At 42.0% G+C, this 512-nt stretch overlaps 1 protein-coding gene across 1 annotated transcript in view; it reads left to right on the top strand.

Annotated features, from left to right (window-relative positions):
- The first annotated feature begins 149 nt into the window (after positions 1–149).
- The window catches only part of LOC106871716 (myophilin), a 36,420-nt gene continuing 36,057 nt past the window's right edge, over positions 150–512 (top strand). Inside the window, exon 1 of the mRNA XM_052972447.1 lies at positions 150–363. Coding sequence (XP_052828407.1) covers positions 352–363 — 12 coding nt within the window. The 5' untranslated portion in view covers positions 150–351. The remainder of the gene's footprint in view (positions 364–512) is intronic.

The raw sequence follows: 512 nt of genomic DNA on the forward strand, positions 1-512 counted from the left end.
GAGAGAGAGAGAGAGAGAGAGAGAGAGAGAGAGAGAGAGAGAGAGAGAGAGAGCAGAAGATGAACAAAAGAAAGAAAACAAAGCAAAAGTTGTTATAGGTAACCCGTGAACATATATGCTGTAATTTTGTATATGTTATTTCTTTAACATTATCTCTTCTCGGGTAGTAAGCAAGGTGGAGCAAGCTTACCCTAACCCATACACCCCCGACACTCTGACGTCAGCGCAACTGGTTCCCAGAACCGCTGCCTGCTAGCCTGTGTTTCACTTTACTTTCAGCTGCAGCAGGACCTCAATCGTCTCTGTTCTTTAAGTCGGCAGTAGTACGTTTTATAGCATCTCTGCATCAGTATGGCTTCCAAGGTAAGTGATAAAACAGTTTGTTTGTTTTTTTTCCCTTTCATTTTTACGTCTATTTTTTTTTGTGTGTATGTGTATGCGTGTGTGTGTATGTATGTATGTGTGTGTGTGTGTGTGTGTGTGTGTGTGTGTGTGTGTGTGTGTGTGTGTGT

The sequence above is a fragment of the Octopus bimaculoides genome, chromosome 1 (assembly GCF_001194135.2).
Source record: "Octopus bimaculoides isolate UCB-OBI-ISO-001 chromosome 1, ASM119413v2, whole genome shotgun sequence".
Classification (NCBI taxonomy): domain Eukaryota; kingdom Metazoa; phylum Mollusca; class Cephalopoda; order Octopoda; family Octopodidae; genus Octopus; species Octopus bimaculoides.